We start from the raw sequence: 13,665 nt of genomic DNA, 5'->3' as shown, positions 1-13,665 counted from the left end.
AGTTATCAAATATCACATGATCTCACTCATACATGAAATCTAGTGAACAAAATAAAACTGATTAACAAAATAGATCCAGAGATACAGAAGCGTAGAACAGACTGGCGAATCTCAGAGGGAAAGTGGGGGTGGGTGGTGGGTGGGGAGAGATTAACCGAAGAACTTATATGCATAGCCCATGAACACAGACAACAGTGTGGTGAAGGCCTAGGGGAGGGATAGGAAAAGGGGGAGGGGGACAATGGGAAAAAAAGGGGGGATCTGTAATACTTTCAACAATAAAGATAAATTTAAAAATATATAGAACTGTCATATGATCCAACAATTCTACTTTTGAGTATTTATCCAAAGAAAACAAAAACACTTAATTTGAAAAGATATATGCACCATGCTCACTGCAGCATTACTAGTAATAGCCAAGATATGAAAACAACCTAGGCATTGATTGATAGATGAATAAATAAAAATTTGTGTACAAATTAAATATTATTCAGTCAGAAAAAGAATGAAATCTTGGCATTTGTGACAACATGGATAGAACTAAAGGTATTATGCTAAGTGAAGTAAGTTAGAGGATGATAAATACCATATGACATCACTTATATGTAGAATCTAAAAAAAATCCCTAAATGAATAATCAAAACAAAACAGACTCATAGATATAGAGAATAAGCTGATGGCTGCCAAAGGGGAGGAGGTGGGGGATGTGACTAAAAATAACAAAAAAAAATTAAAAATGGGCAAAGGACTTGAGTAGACATTCTCCCAAAAACAGTACACAAATGGCCAATTTGTAGAAATTTGCATTTTGTAGAAATAAGCACATGAAAAGATACTCAGCAACAGCAGTCATTAGGAAAATGCAAATAAAAATCACAATGAGACACAACTTTATATCCATCAGAACGTGATTACAAAAAAACAACAACAAAACACCATAGAAAATAACTGTTGGTAAGGATATAGAGAAATTGAAACCATGTACACTGCTGGTGGAAATGTAAAATGTGTAGCCAAAGCAGAAAATAATGTGGTGTTTCCTCAGAAATTTAAACTTGAAATTACCATATGCCACTAAACTGTACACTTAAAATGGTTAAAATGGTAAACTTTGTTATGTATATTTTACCACTATAAAATCTGTAAAATAAATGCATGCATAGGACCTATCACTTAAATGTTGTAATTAAAGACCAGATGTGACATAACATCAACATGGAAGAATATCACCAAAGAATATCAACTGATTCATTGATAGTGTTCTAGGCATCCTAATGAGATTTTTAAAGAAGGAACTAAGTCTAAAGGACAACATCATTACTAATATATTTCTTTGCACGTCCCAACTTTTATGATCCTGTTTCTTCAAATGTAAAATGTGAATTAGATTATTGAAGATCACATAAATCAGAGTTTTTAAAAAAGTGATGGATACATAACTGTATATTTGTTTAGAAACAAATATTAGAGAGCATGAAAGCATTATTTTTTCTGTTGCAAATAAACACATGAAAAAATTATGGAACTATGTATAAGAAAATGTTTGCATTTTCCCATGTAAGCTGAATTCTGTAACAAATTTTGCAAATAGTTTCCTGTGCTGCTTTAAGAAAGAAGCTTGTTTATTTTAACAGTTAGCTTTGGAACCAGAAGACAAATTGCCCAAATAACAAAAAAATGTACAAATTGTTCTTCATTTTGAAGTTGTAACCATCAGCCTGTAGAGACCAACTACTACCTTCCAAACTTGTTTAAAATTACTCATTATTTGAATCCATATAAGAAATAAAATGACAAGTTAATGTTAAAACTTTAGTTTCATTAAGTCTATATTTTTAAGTTATTACCTGGAATCAAGAGAAGTAAAAAGTTGATCAAACTGTTTCTCCAGATCCTTTAAAAGACTGGCTGTCTCCTCTTGTGTTTGATTGTGTATGTGTTCAAGCATCTAGGAAGAACATAATACAAAGACCTAATTTGGTATTTTTATTTTGTAGAAATTGTACTGTTCAAAATAATTCTGAAAATAAAAGGCACTTTATGGACTTTTCAAAATAACAACACAAGAGAAGATCAGATGATAAACTTCAAATCCTGGTACCTCTCACATCTTTGTTGGCACGGGATACTGACAAACTGACAAAATGGCCTAGAAAATACACTAAGTTTTCTAAACTTGTTTCTTATCCTGTTTTGTCATTACAGGAAATATGTAATTTTAAATAGCTGAATTTCTCTCTGGAACCTTTCCTTAAATTAAAAAAGTAACATTTGAATCCAAGTATTTTTAAAATATTGACTATTCTACAAACTGCATTTTTAAACAAAGAAGTGTTCCTTGAGATCTGTGACCCCTTTTTTTCCTTCAAATTTCTCCCTTTTGGAATGGGAATGTCTATCCTATTCTTGTCCAACCAATTATTTTAGAAGCAAATAATTTACTCCCTAGTTTCACAGATTCACTGTTAAAGAGGAATTTGGCCCTTGAGTTCAACTCATACTTCATTTAGAAGAAAATTAGATGAGATTTTGGATTTAGAGCTGACACTGGAATAGGTTAAGACTACGTTGGGTGGGTGAATGAATGTATTTTGCATGTGAGAAGGACATAAGCCTGGGGGAGTGGAGCAGAGGACCCACTGTTATGAACCGCGCCCCCTTCCCAAGTTCATATGTTGAAGCCTTAACTCCCATATCAGCTATAATCTTTTCAGTGCCTTGGCTGTAGGTTTGTTGTTTCTTGTTCTTTGTCACCAAATGAATGAGCCTCTCTTTTGGGGAATGGGGTAAGGGAGAAAAGAAAGTAAGACTATTGATGTAAGGGTATACAGCCAAGTACTGAGCATGTTAGAAAGATGATCTGCAATGCTCAGAGATAAGAAATCATGGTTCCTCGATAGAGCTTCTTCATTAGTGGGCTGCTAACACAATGCTGCATGACCAATCCCAGCAGGCCATGGGAGTTTCCCAGTCTTCTGTGTATTTCTCTGTCACTAGATTATCATGCTTAATAATCTCTAACTTCAGTCTTAGTATATGCAAGTATACATATTTAAAGAGACTATGCCCTAATAATTGATAGAATTTAATCATTCAAAATGCTTACTTTTACAGCAATACTTAATTGTTCAAAATTATTGCCTGCTATCTTTAGTGCTTCATCAATTTCTTCTGTAGTTTTAGTCTCCTAAAAAGAGGAAGGGGGACCATATACAAATATAAAAATAGATACTTAGATATATTAGTCACAAAAACATCAGGCTACTATTTTGGTTACAAAAGCAACATAGACCTACCAAAGAAATCTGCAAACAATCAAGAAAAATAAGACTGTTCATCTTACTTACCCATCATACTTACCATAGCATTTTAGAGTTTCAGCTATAGCATTCCAGATTTTTTAAAGATAACTTTTTGAAAAACTAAGATTATGTCCTGTAACCATTTTGAAGTTTAAAACTATCTTGAAAAATTTATCATGGCAATAAATGTACACATGTAAAAATGAATAATTTAAGGAAAATATAATTTGGTTATGTTAACATTTAAACTTGAAGTAAAAGATAGCAAGATTAAGTGCTCTCTCTCATCCACCAGCCCACCAAAAATCTCCTTAACAGCCTTGTCTAGTGGTTCAGTTGGTTGGAGCATTGTCCCATACACCAAAGGTTGTGGGTTTGACCCCCAGTCAGGGTGCATATGGGAGGCAACTGATCTCAATGTTTCTTTCTCTCTCCCCTCTTCTTTCCTCTTCTCTCAAATCAATAAAAACATATCCTCTAGTGAGGATTAGAAAAAAAGGTCTCTGTAACAAAAGAACAATACTTCATTCAATAGCATTTTGGAGTTTGTTCTTTTTTCTAGTCTTAAATTTAAAAAATATACTAAAGTTATCAGGTGCAGTAACAGGTAAAATTGAATCTTCCAACATCATCATCGTCATCATCATCAATAACAAATGCCATAGGCCTTTTGGATGCCATTAAAATAATTGGAAAAAATCACACTTAGAATTTTGAAACGTGTACTTTATATACATTTCACAGAATCTGAATTCAATAACTAGGTTTAAAGGGAAGAAGCTACATATAGGTAAGTATCAAGAACATTAACAGAGTTGTCAAAGGTAGCATGAGCTGCCTTGGGAATAAAAGTGAATCTGTTCAAGCACAGTTGGAATAAAACAAGAGGTTCAAGTAAGGAGTGTGTTTACCTCTTACCTTTAAGCTTTCTAAAAGAATCTGTAATTATAGGAACCTTGAGAGGAGAGGAAATTTAAGCTACCAGAGACAAAGTAAAAATGTCTGGCTTCATCTTACTTCACAAAATAACATTTTTCATACCGCCATTACAGCTGATGAATTCAAAACAGTCCTGTGTGTGGATGGTGAACCAACGTGTTCTAAACCAATAGTTAGCTGATCAGCAGTCTTTTTAAAGTCCTGAGAACAATTCTTTATCCTGAAAAATGTCAAGTACATTATTTTAAATACAACATTAATAAAACAGTTTTAACTTTCTATTCTGATGTTTACTCTCTATAAAAAATAATTCATGTGATGACTTGTAAGAACACACACATTGGGTTCTCAATCATCTATGATAAGCAAAGAGAGGAAACCATGATTAAATACACTTTCATATAAAACTTAATTTTAATAGAGAATTCAATTCCTTAACAAATTTCTAAAAATAATAGCTTACAGCATAAATTGTGCTTTAATTTCCTAACCACCTCTCATTACCTGATATTTTTTAGTAGAGATGTTGATAATCATTGAACTGTCTTAAACTCAATTATAGTCAGTACTTATACACATAAATGCCAGCTATTAAAAATGTACTTACATAGCCCTGGATAATTTACAAAAAGGTAATGAATTTGCTACATAAGTTAATTTTCAAGGAAAAAGTTCCATTTCTCATCTATTTTTACCTTTATAACCTCATATTGGCTAGCACACAGTAAGCACTGTGTTTGCTGAATAAGTTACTCAAAACCTATAACAATTTATAGAAGAAACTATGATGTTTAATGTTAATCTTATAAAGAGAAATAGACTAAATAATTTTTAAACATTCAATTACTTTGAAAAGTGAACATCCATGTTCTTAAAATATGAGTGGATTAGCCCTGAGTAGTCCATATTCAATTCCTATTACAAAATAGTAAAGATAAATCATAAAGAAAATATATTAGATATCAAGGGATGCTTCTATTTAAAATATACAACTACTAGAGGCCCAGTGCACGATATTCATGCATGGGTAGGGTCCCTAGGCCTGGCCGGTGATATGTGGGGCAACCGGTGGAGTGATCAGGGGGGCCCCTGCTGGCACCTGCCTTGGCCGGCCTGGCGCTGCCTGCTTGCCAGTCCCGTCCCCCGCCAACACCACCGGCCCACTTGCCGGCCAGCCCAGACCCCTAATTGCCCCACCGCCACCACCGGTCACCTCCTTCCCCAGCACTGATTGTGCACTGGTGGGGTCTCTCAGCCCAGCCTGCGCCCTCTCGCAATCCGGGACCCCTTGGGGGATGCCAGAGAGCCAGTTTTAGCCCAATCCCGCAGGCCAGGCTGAGGGACCTCACTGGTGCATGAATTCGTGCACCAGGCCTCTAGTCCTCATATAAATCACCTCTCAATCTATCTCTTCCCCAAATCCTCCACTGTATTGTACTCTTGCTCCTCTCAACAGTCAACAGAGAAGTTCTTACTCTTTCTCCATGTCTTATTCTCACCCAGCACCAACAGCTTCTGCTAGAATCATACTCTCGGCTATCCTTGATTTGACATGGTAATCTTGCTTTCCTTTATTTTCACACTTTTTAAAAAATATTTTATTGATTTTTTACAGAGAGGAAGGGCGAGGGATGGAGAGTTAGAAACATCGATGAGAGAGAAACATCGATCAGCTGCCTCCTGCACCCCTCCTACTGGGGATGTGCTCACAACCAAGGTACGTGCCCTTGACCGGAATCGAACCTGGGACCCTTCAGTCCGCAGACCGATGCTCCATCTACTGAGCCAAACCGGTTAGGGCTTTCTCCCCGCCCCCCCCCCCACTTTTAATAAGGACAAACTAATACTGCTTCCTTAGGAGCTGGATTCTCCATTTAATTAACAGCTAAGACAAATTATAAACTTAAATAGCACTTTATAAGCAATGGGTTAGAAACAATGATCTAAAAATGATATTTTAGTAATGCTAAAATTACTCTTTTAGAAATATATATTTCTGAAAGAGTAATTTTAAATACTAAAGAGAACTTTAAATACTAAAATAAGTGCACATAGAACATACTTTTTAGGCTGCAGTTTGTCCATAAAAGAACCTTCTTTAAGATATCCATCTATTGGATAGTATCCTTGTCTAGTATTTATAGATGTAGCAACCTTAGGACAAAATAAGGAAAACAAAAACAGAAAGTCAGTCAATAATTTCTGTTTATGCAGAAATCAACCAACCAATGTGCCATTCACAGATAAATTTGATAATAGCCTTAAAGATCCTAGAAACCTCATTAAATCAAAGAAAAAAGTTGTGTGTGTGTGTGTGTATATATATGTGTGTATATATATTGTTGGTACATATGAGAACAATAGATTATTTGATTTTAATAGATTCCCAGTCAGTGAATACATACATATATATATATGTTTTTACCCTATTTTATTCAGTAAACACATCAGTAATTTGGCAATTATGAGTTAAACAGAACATTAAATTAACTAAAACACTTCATTTTATCACAATTCTAAAGAAATGCTTGCAACAATACTTTAAAATTTTACTGTAGCCCTGGCCAGTGTTGCTCAGTGGTTAGAGTGTTGGCCTGTGCACCAGAGGGTTGTGGGTTTGATTCCCAGTGAAGGGCATGTACCTGGGTTGCAGCTTAGTCTCTGGCCCTGGTTGGGGGCACCTGCAGGAGACAACCAATTGATGTGTGTCTCTCTCACATCGATGTTTCTCTTTCTCTCTCTCTCTCTCTCTCTCTCTCCCCACTGCCTCCCTCCATTCCACAATCTCTAAAAAATCAATGGAAAAAATGAGTGAGGATTAAAAAAAAAACTTACTGTAAAAATTTTACAATGATATGTTAAGGTATGTTCAAAAATTTAAACTTAAGATAAATCTATAATAATAAAAGCACAATATGTTAATTAGACTGGACATCCTTCCAGACGAAGCCGAAGCTGTGAGGGAAGCCCAGGTCCCAGGTGCCTGCTGGTGGCCAGAGGGAAGCCAGTGCCAGCAGCCGGGAGAAGGAAGTTCCTACTCTTGCACACATTTTGTCCATCAGGCCTCTAGTTTAATAAGAAAAATATAAGCTCTAAGAAAAGAAAACCAAGTAACTTATTGGGGATTATAAAACAAGAACTGAATAAATGGAGAATGATATCAGGTTCCTGGAAACAAAGATTTAATATCCTAAACTACAACTAATATAAATAGAATTCTCAAGTTCACATGGAAAATACATTATGTAAGAATTATAATTTTAACATACCATTTGGGAGAGATTTATCCCACCAGAGAATAAACCTACTATAATTGAAACACTAGGGTGCTGGCACAATAGAAAACAAGAGTCCTAAAATAGATCCATATATACATGGGAACTTAATACAGAATACAAATAACACTTCAATTCAACAGAAGAGGGAGTATTCAATAATTATTCTCGGAAAGTCAATTCATCATTCTGAAGAATAAAGTTTATACCTACTTTACAGCATATATGAATAGTTAAAAAGATCAAGTACAAACCTTTAAAAAGCATGATATAAGTATTAAAATATATATAACTCTGAGATGGGAAGGTTTGTCTAATCAAAGAAAACCAGAAACCATGAAGGAGGGGGAAAAAGGCTAAAGAGGGAAACATTTCTGAAAGGCTCAATGTAATAAAAAATTTAAGTGAAAGATTGGGAGAAAATAGTTAAAAACACAGAACAAAGTGTTAACATCCCTATCACATAAAGTGTTTCTACAAGTTACGAAAATACAAGTCAAAAGGGAAATATGCAAATTCTCTCAAAGGGTCTACTGAAAGTTACTCAATTTCACTAATAGTCAGGGAATTGCAATTTAAGACAAGGAGATATCCATTTTTGCCCATCAAACTGCCAAACATTAAAACAAATATAACAAATTGAAACATGGCTTTATCTTGAAGCTAGAGATTAACAGAACTTGCTAATGGAATATTTTTGGTAGGGGTAGGTTTGAAGAACTATGTAAATATATAGAGAAAAATTGTGAAAACCACCTAAATGTTTATAATGAATAAATTAGGTAAGAATCACACCAATTGTGTACAATTGTTTATTATGTAGGCATTAAAAGTAATGCAGGAGACTCTCATGAGAAAAAGTTAATGTTGCTAAGAGAAAGCAGATGACTAAATGTTATGTGGTCTCAAATTTAAATACACATCTTTGGTGTGGAAGATGATGGTCTGTCAAGATTTTAAGTATGATACATTATTAATTAGGGGGAAAGTGTTACTTTTAACAAATCACATTGAACCAAATGTTATTTTTAAGAAATCCTCTTCCCAAAACTGAAGGCTAAAACCTTAATTTCTATCTGCCTCCTCATTTATTTCCTTTTGACTTGACATTTCATAGTAAGAGGTTAGTGTGATTATCAACAGATTTATTTTTTAAAGAAACATGCCCTCAAGATTTTATTGTCACACTAGAGGCCCAGTGCACAAATTCATAAACAGTGGGGCACCAAGGGGGTGGGGATGGGGTCAGGGGACACGATTGGCCCTCTGGGCAGGCGGTGAGACGCCCTTGCCACCCTGGGATCCTGTCCTGCTGACATTCACACCGGTTGTCAGGAGCCACCTGGTGGCCGCTTTTATATTGTTTCTTCCTTGCAGAGAGTCTAGGGAAGGGAAGTGGCCGCAGTGCTGGAGGCCGACTTCCAGGAGGCCAATAGCACTGTCAGGATCGTGCTGGTGGCAGTGGTCCATTGGTGCCTGGCCTGTTCTCCAGAGATTGGACCTGCAGCACTACTGAGGGAGTGAGTGGCTGCCATTGGGCTGGTGGGCCGCTGGGCCAGTCAGCTGAGTGGCGCTCCCACTGTGGGAGCACATGGACCACCAGGGGCAACTCCTGAGTTGAGCATATGCCCCCTGGTGGTGAGTGTGCATCATAATGACCGGTCATTTGGTCGCTTAGGCTTTTATATATATAGACAATAAAACAAAATATGAAGCTTTGAACTGGATCACTCTTATCTCCTCCCAGTTCAAAATGCTTGCATCTCTTTAGTTTTTAAAAAAATCTTTATTGCTGAAAGTATTACATATGTCCCCACTTTTCCCCCATTGACCTATTCTACCTGCCCCCCCATCCTGCCCCAGGCCTTCACCACCCTATTGTCTGTGTCCAGGGTTTATGCATATATGCATACAAGTTCTCTGGTTGATGTCTTCCCACCCAACCACCCTCCTCCACCTTCCCTTAGAGGTTCCATAGTCTATTCCATGCTTCTATGTCTCTGAATCTATTTTGTTCATCAGTTTATTTTGTTCATAAGATTCCACATATGAATGAGATCATGTGATACTTACCTTTCTCTGATTGACTTATTTCGCTCAGCATAATACTTTCCAGGTCCATCCATGCTGTTGCAAATGGTAAGAGTTCTTTATTTTTTACAGCTGCATATTATTCTATTGTGTAAATGGACCACAGCTTTCTTATCTAATTATCTGCTAATGGGCACTTGGGCTGTTTCCAAATTCTGGCTATCATAAATTGTGCTATGAACATAGGGATGCATATATTCTTTCTGATGTTTGTTTCTTAAAATATATTTCTCAAAGTGGGATCACTGTGTCAAATGAGAATTCCATTTTCAATTTTTTGAGGAAACTCCATACTGTTTTACAGTGCTGAACTAGTCTGCATTCCCACCATCAGTGTACGGGGTTCCCTTTTCTCCACATCATCACCAACAATTGTCATTTGATGATTTGTTGATGGTAGCCATTCTGACAGGTATGAGGTGATACCTCACTGTTGTTTAATTTGCATCTCTCCAATGATTAGTGACTTTGAACATTTTTTCATATGCATCTTGGCCATCTGTATGTCCACTTTGGAGAAGTGTCTATTAGGTCCTTTGCCCATTTTTTAATTGGATTGTCTTTCTTTTATTAAGTTGTATGAGTTCCTATATATTTTGGAAATTAACCCCTTATTGTTGTATCATTTCCAAATATGTTCTCCCAGTGTGCTCCCTTTTCATTTTGTTGATGGCTTCTTTTGCTGTGCAGAAGCTTATTTTTATGTACTCCCATTTGCTTTTCTCCTTAGTTTCCTTTGCTCTGAGGTATGTATCCGTAAACATATTGCTACGAGAGATGTCTAAGATTTTTATGCCTATGGTTTCTTCTAGGATTTTTATGGTTGCACAACTTACATTTAAGTCTTTTATACATTTTGAGTTTATTCTTGTGTATGGTGTAAGTTGGTTATCTAGTTTCATTTTCTTGCATATACCTGTCCAATTTTCCAAACACCCTTTATTGAAGAGACTGTCTTGACTCCACTGTATTCTCTTGCCTCCTTTGTCAAATATTAAAGCATAATGGCTTGGGTCATTTTCTGGGTTGTAGTATAACTTGATATCTGGTAATGTGGTTCCTCCAACTCTGTTCTTTCTCAAGATTGTTGCACCTATTTGGGGTCATATTTGGTTCCATATACATTTTTGGAGCGTTTGTTCTAGAACTGTAAAATATGCTGTTGGTCTTTTATTAGGGACTAGAGGCCCGGTGCACGAATTCATGCACCAATGGGGTTCCTCAGCCTGGCCTGTGGGATCAGGCTGAAATTGGGTCCCGGATTGCGAGAGGGTGCAGGCTAGGCTGAGTAACCCCACCGGTGCATGATCGGGGCTGGGCAGGAAGTTGGCCAGCCAGGAAGGGACCGGACCGTGGGAGGGCTCCAGGGCATGTCTGGCCTGCCTCACTCAGTCCTGATCGGCTGGACCCCGCATCAAGCTAACCTACTGGTCAGAGTGTCTGCCCCCTGTTGGTTAGTGCACATCACAGCAACTGGTCAACTGTCTTCACCCTGGTGGTCAGTGCCCTTCATAGCGAATGGTTGAGTGGCCTTAGCATATCATTAGCATATTACACTTTGATTGGTTGAACGGATGACTGAACGTCTGGACACTTAGCATATTAGGCTTTTATTATATAGGATTGCATTGAATCTATAGATTGCTTTGGGAAGTTTCGACATTTTAATGATGTTGATTCTACCAATCCATGTACATGGTATATTCTTCCACTTGATTATATCTTCCTCTATATCTTTTTCAACGTCCTGTAGTTTTCCAAGCACAGGTTTATTATTTCCTTGGCTAAGTTTATTCCTAAGTATGTTAAATTTTTTATTGCAATGGTAAATGGGATTTTTAGTCTCTCTGAGAGTTCATTATTGGTATATAAAAATGCCAAGGATTTCTAGGTGTTAATTTTGTATCCTACTACCTTGCCAAATTCATTTATTACATCTAGTAGTTTTCTGATGGAGTCTTCAGTGTTTTTTAGGTACAATATCACGTCACCTGCAAATAATAATAGTTTTACTTCCTCCTTTCCAATTTGGATGGCTTTTATTTCTTCTTGTCTGATTGCTGTGCCTGGAACTTCCAGTACAATCTATAGTAATAATAGAGCAATATGCAGACTGTCCAGGATGCCATCACAGTAACAGTAATGACCGAACAGCAGGCTGCATGGGGCAACAAGGTCAGCAGGGGGGTTAGTGAGGGACGACCAAACGACTGAACAGCAGGCTGTGTGCAGTGACCAGACCAGCAGGGGGGTTAGTGAGGGATGACCAAACGACTGAATAGGAGGTTGTGTGGAGCAACCAGGCTGGCAGGGGGGTTATCCTCTGAGGAGTCCTGGATTGGAGAGAGTGCAGGCTGGGCTGAGGAGACACCCCCCCTACACAAATTTTGTGCACCGGACCTCTAGTCCTATATAATAAAAGCCTAATGTGCTAAGTGTCCGGTTGGCGTTAAACCAATAAACGCGTAATATGTTAATGATATGCTAAGGCCGCTCAACCACTTGCTATGATGTGCACTGACCACCAGGGGGCAGACCTCCAACTGGTAGGTTAGCTTACTGCTAGGGTCTGGCCAATCAGGACTGAGCAAGACAGGCTGAACACACCCTGGAGCCCTCCTGCAGTCCCTCCCTAACTGGCCAACCTCCCACATCCCTCCCAAGCCCCAGTTGTGCACTGGTGGGGTATCTTAACCTGGCCTGCAATCCAGAACCCCTAAGGGGATATTGGAGAGCCAGTTTCGGCCCAGACCCACAGGCCAGGCCGAAGGACCCCACTGGTGCATGAATTCGTGCACTGGGCCTCTAGTGTTGAATAAGAGGGGTGAAAGCGGGCATCCCTGTCTTGTTCCTGTTCTCCGTGGAAATGGTTTTAGTTTTTTCCTATTGAGTATGATGTTTGCTGTAGATTTGTCATATATGGCCTTTATCATGTTGACATATACTCCCTCTATTCCCACTTTGCTGAGAGTTTTTTATCAAATATGGTTTTTTGTCAAATGCTTTTTATGCATCTATTGATCTGGTCATGTGATTTTTGCCTTTCAATTTGTGTGATATATTACATTTATTGATTTGCAAATATTGTACCAGCCTTGCAGCCCTGGAATAAATCACAACTGGTCATGGTGTATGTTTTTTTAATATATTGCTGGATCAGATTTGCTAAAATTTTGTTGAAGATTTTAGCATCTATGCTTATCAGGGATATTGGCCTGTAATTTTTTTGGCAGTGTCGTTATCTGGTTTTAGAATTAGGGTAATTCTGGCCTCATAGAAAGAGGTTGGAAGTATTTTTTCCTCTTGAATTTTTTGGAAGAGTTTGAGGTGGACAGATGCTAGTTCTTTAAATGTTTGGTAAACATCCCCTATGAAGCCTTCCAGACCAGGGCTTTTGGTTGCTGGAAGTTTTTTTTTTTTTTTTTATTACTGCTTCAATTTCATCAGTAGTTATCAGCCTATTCAGGTTTTCTGATTCTTCCTGAGTCTTGGAAGACTGTATTTTTCTACGAATATGTCCATTTCACCCTGGTTGCCCAGTTTATTGCAATATAGTCATTCATAGTACTTTTTATGATCTTTTGTATTTCTGTGGGGTCTGTTGTTACTTCACTTCTTTTGTTTCTGATTTTGTTTGAGTCCTCTCTCTGTTTCTTGATGAGTCTGCCTAGAGATTCATCAATCTTGTTTATCTTTTGAAAGAACCAGCTCTTAGTTTTATTGATCTTTTATCTACACTAATAAGAAGCATGCAAATTGGTGTCACTCTGCTATGCCCACCAGCCAATCAGAGCAACTATGCAAATTAACCCAACAATGATGGCAGTTAATTTGCATATGCAGGCACGGAGCGAAGACTGAAGACGACTGAAGACTGAAGAGGCTTGGCTTCTCCGCTGCAGCCGGAGTGGAGAAGCCAAGCCTCGCTGCGGCCACAGCGGAGAAGCCAAGCCTCGCTGCGGCCGGAGCAGAGAAGCCAAGCCTCGCTGCTGTGGCTGAACCAAAGGCCTGGGTCCTGGGTGCTGGAGGAAAACCAGTCCCGGCAGCAAGGGGAAGGG

At 37.9% G+C, this 13,665-nt stretch overlaps 1 protein-coding gene across 1 annotated transcript in view; it reads right to left on the bottom strand.

Moving 5' to 3' along the window:
• LOC102751807 (RING finger protein 17) overlaps positions 1-13,665 on the bottom strand; it is a gene marked incomplete at its 3' end in the record, with an annotated part of 67,294 nt that overhangs the window by 36,214 nt on the left and 17,415 nt on the right. Inside the window, exons 3-6 of the mRNA XM_006765066.1 lie at positions 6,304-6,395; positions 4,344-4,461; positions 3,107-3,187; positions 1,848-1,948 (exon numbers count right to left, since the gene is read on the bottom strand). Of these exons, the coding sequence (XP_006765129.1) occupies positions 1,848-1,948; positions 3,107-3,187; positions 4,344-4,461; positions 6,304-6,395 (392 nt within the window). The remainder of the gene's footprint in view (positions 1-1,847; positions 1,949-3,106; positions 3,188-4,343; positions 4,462-6,303; positions 6,396-13,665) is intronic.

The sequence above is a fragment of the Myotis davidii genome, unplaced genomic scaffold, assembly GCF_000327345.1.
Source record: "Myotis davidii unplaced genomic scaffold, ASM32734v1 scaffold701, whole genome shotgun sequence".
NCBI lineage: Eukaryota > Metazoa > Chordata > Mammalia > Chiroptera > Vespertilionidae > Myotis > Myotis davidii.
This window is presented reverse-complemented; position numbering and strand designations above follow the sequence as displayed.